A 3787-nucleotide genomic window follows, 5' to 3' on the forward strand; every position below is an offset into this window, starting at 1 on the left:
AAATTTTGTATTTTCTGTTAATCCTAAAATAATAAATATTTCTCCTCCAATTCTACTTATATCTGAAAATATTATTATTCCTAATTTCCAACTATATCCAAAAATTTCTTTATGTTTTTGAATATCTTTATAATTTAAATAAAATGTTTCAATTCTTATTATAATATTTATTCCTTCTATTAGAAATATAGGAATAAAATAATAAATTATATCTCCTTTTAATATTGTATCTAATCTTAATGATATTATAGGTATTAATCCAATTATAATTGAACATTTAATTATTGTCATTATTCTTCCAATTATTCCTTTTGTAAATCCTATTTCAATAAATATAAATAATGATAAAATAATAAGTGGAATATTAATAATAATATATTTAATTGAAATATATTCAATAATTTTCATTAATAACATTATTACCCATGTATCAATTATTAATAATATAATAAATGTAAAAATATATATTATAAAAGAAATTGTTGAAATAGTAGTAATAAGTGCTTTTGTTCCTAATATTGTATCTACTGTATTTTTATCATTAAATAATGTATCATCTTTAATTAATATTGAAGAATCATCTTCAGACATATTATCAATTAATATATATTATTTTTTTTTTTTTTATAGATCCAATTATTAAGAGAAATACTTTTTATAAGATATAAAAGAAGAAAAAGAAAAAACTAAAAAAGAAAAAAAAACAGGGTTATGTCTAATAAAGACAACATAGAACGAATTCATAAATGTGGAGATAAAGAAGCTATTGAAAAAGAAGAATTAATTGAAGAAAGAAATATTAAAATAAATAATGAAATGTATGATATTGAAGAAAAAATAAAAAAAGTTATTGGAAAAGAATTAGAAGAAATGGGTATTACTCAATTCAATCAAATTCAACAAGAAATTGTTCCAGAATTAAATAAAGGAAAAAATATTATAGTAGAATGTCCAGCACATAAAGGAATTAGTTCAACAGTTATTGCAAGAAGTATTTATTTATCTAAATCATTTAAAGATATTAAAGAAGAAGATATTGAAAAAACAGAAAATGGAGGACCATTTATTATTATTATTTGTGGAGATTATAATGAAGTAATTAGTACAAGGGAAATAATTAAAAATTTTGTAAATATTAATGTTAGTTGTTGGACAGGAGTTAAGAATAAGAATAAAGAAAAGAAAGGAGTAATGAGAAAAGATGGAATTATTGTAACTACATTAGGATCAATATTATATCAAATAGTTAATAATGAAGAATTTAAATGTCCAAATTTAGAATTTATAGGATGTACATCAATGAATAAAAATGAAGATATGGGAATTGGAAAAGATTATATTAAAGTATTTAATAGACTTCCAAAATGTCAAGTTTTATTAGAATCAAATAAAAAAATAGATGAAGATATTATTAAAAGTAGTATTAAAAAAGGAATTAAATATAAATTTGAAGAAGAAAAAAAAGAAGAACAAGAAGTTGGATATGTATTATATCCATTACAAAGAAAAAATGATATAATTTGTACAATTGCTAAAAATCCTAAAAAAAAGAAAATTGTTTTAAAATTTTTTTCAAATGAAGAAGCTATTTTTTATCAAGATATTATGAGTAGATTAAATATATGTGAAGGAATTGTATTACATACAAAAATGTCAATTCAAGAACAAAGAGAAATAATTGAAAAAATTAATAATATTGAATATTGTGTAGTTTTTACTACACAAGAAAGAATAATTAATAAAGTTGATATGGGTATTTTTGTAGATATACCTAAAGATCTTGATAAAGTTGAATATAAAGGAGCACAAGAAATGTTATTAATGATTCCTAATTCATCTAAAGAATTTATAGAAAAAATTAAAGAAAAAAGAAAAGTTCATCAATATGGATTTGAAATAAATGAATTAATTAATATTGAAGAAAAATTAAAAAAACTTGTAAGTAAACAATATTATGTACATTTAGAAGCAAGAGATGCATATCGTAGATTTATTCAAAATTATAATACTTTGAAATTTGGAAATATTTTTCAATTATCTAAATTAAATCTCATTGATATTGCACATACTTTTGGATTAGAAAATCCAACTATTGTTAACACTGGTTTGTTTTTTTTTTCTTTTTATAATTATATTTCTTTCTATTTAACAAAAATTAGATCTTCAAGGTGCACAAGGAGTTAGTGAAGTACCTTATGAATATAAAAGAAAGATTTTTATTGGAAAACAAGCAACTCTTCCAGATTTTAGAATAAAAGGAAAGAGTTTCTCAAAGAAACAAACAAAAAGAAAGTTATTAAAATCAAAACAACATAAAGATGATGAGGTACAATGATTTTTACTAATTGAATGATTGACTTTAAAATCTATTTCCTTGATTTTATTTGAATTAAAAATTATATCTTTGAACTAATTTCTATTCAAAACAAAATTAACTTGTTAAAAATAACTAAGATACTGTTTTATTCATTACCCTTTTATTTTATTCATTAATTACTTCTAGAATTTGAATAAATATCAAAATGATATTGAATTAATGATTCATTTAATTGTTTTTTTTAAGTTTATATTCATCTTTGAAGACATACCACCATTTCAAATCTCTAAATAATATTATGTATGTTTAAATAAGATGATATTATTACTTTATTGCAGAAATAAAAGAGTTGTTTGTTAAATAACTTTTATTTTGAATTAATGAATCTAAACTAAAATCACTTAAATTGAGATTCTAATACCACAACTTATTGGATTTATTCTCTAAATAATATCATAATCATCTTTTGTGTTATTAATGTTAAATAGAATATGATAAATTACATTGATTGTAAATTGGTTCAAAATAAATTAATGAAAATACATTTATATTGAAATGAAATACAATCATAAAACAAACAATTAACAAAAATAATAATTTCAAAAATAAATCTTCTCAAAATGAAACAATAATTGATAAAATAAAGAAAGGAGAGAATAATATATTATTTTAATTCAAATAAACAATTAATTTCATTTTATTGTTAAATACTGAGAAGATAGTAACTGAATTAGATGAAATAAGATAATTATGACTTAGAATAATTGTTATTAATATCCATTATTCTATCTTTCAAACTAATTCAATAAAAACAATAAATCTCAAGATAGAAGAAATATAAACAGATAATTGTAATATTTTATGAAATATAAACAAGTATTGTTCCATGAATAGAATAAATGATCTTGTCTATTTTATCTTAATCAATCAAAAAATAGTATAATTTACAGATATGATGTCTAAATCATTTAAATTAAAAATAGATAGTGAGTATTCCATTCAATATGACTAAAGTTTCTTTAATTATATAATCTCATATACTAAATGTAACTAATATTTCTATTATTATTATTATTATTATTCTAATTTATGTGAAAAATTAGATTATTAAATAGAAGAATAAAATGAAGGATATTTAAACTTAAATATTAATTTTTAATCTCATAAAATTCTTTTAAAAATGATATTCTTAATATCTTTTTGATACAAATCAGAAAAGTGTTGATTAGTTAAAGAACATAAATAAAGTATAGAATCAGAAAGAATTAAAAAGATAAGAACAAAAAAAGATTGGAATAATATGAAATTTCAATTAAAAATGAATTAAATCAAGAAGATAAAACAACAACAAATAAGTATTTAAATAGAAATATGAATTCAACAATGGGAAATCTTCAAAGAAGAATCAACTTTTATTTCTACAAAGAAGAAAAGTTACAACAAACAAAATTAATTAAAAACATAACAATT

General features: G+C 19.2%; 1 protein-coding gene across 1 annotated transcript, besides 11 other annotated features; it reads left to right on the forward strand.

Annotated features, from left to right (window-relative positions):
• Nucleotides 1–126: 126 nt before the first annotated feature.
• Nucleotides 127–172: a sequence feature (AT_rich).
• Nucleotides 173–327: 155 nt separating this feature from the next.
• Nucleotides 328–475: a sequence feature (AT_rich).
• Nucleotides 476–589: 114 nt separating this feature from the next.
• Nucleotides 590–629: a sequence feature (AT_rich).
• Nucleotides 630–666: 37 nt separating this feature from the next.
• Nucleotides 667–704: a microsatellite.
• Nucleotides 705–711: 7 nt separating this feature from the next.
• On the forward strand, nucleotides 712–2335 carry EDI_346820 (ATP-dependent RNA helicase HAS1, putative; the record flags this gene model as incomplete). Its single annotated transcript, XM_001740025.1, has 2 exons — nucleotides 712–2104; nucleotides 2160–2335. The coding sequence occupies 2 exons, from the start codon at nucleotides 712–714 to the stop codon at nucleotides 2333–2335; spliced, it is 1569 nt and encodes a 522-aa protein (XP_001740077.1).
• Nucleotides 1112–1140: a sequence feature (AT_rich).
• Nucleotides 1386–1476: a microsatellite.
• Nucleotides 2110–2137: a sequence feature (AT_rich).
• A 637-nt stretch (nucleotides 2336–2972) lies between the features above and the next one.
• Nucleotides 2973–3027: a sequence feature (AT_rich).
• Nucleotides 3028–3377: 350 nt separating this feature from the next.
• Nucleotides 3378–3399: a microsatellite.
• Nucleotides 3400–3448: 49 nt separating this feature from the next.
• Nucleotides 3449–3499: a sequence feature (AT_rich).
• A 50-nt stretch (nucleotides 3500–3549) lies between these two features.
• Nucleotides 3550–3694: a microsatellite.
• The last annotated feature ends 93 nt before the right edge of the window (nucleotides 3695–3787 follow it).

Source organism: Entamoeba dispar, genomic scaffold, assembly GCF_000209125.1.
Source record: "Entamoeba dispar SAW760 scf_1105229462687 genomic scaffold, whole genome shotgun sequence".
In the NCBI taxonomy this organism is placed as follows: Eukaryota; Evosea; order Mastigamoebida; family Endamoebidae; genus Entamoeba; species Entamoeba dispar.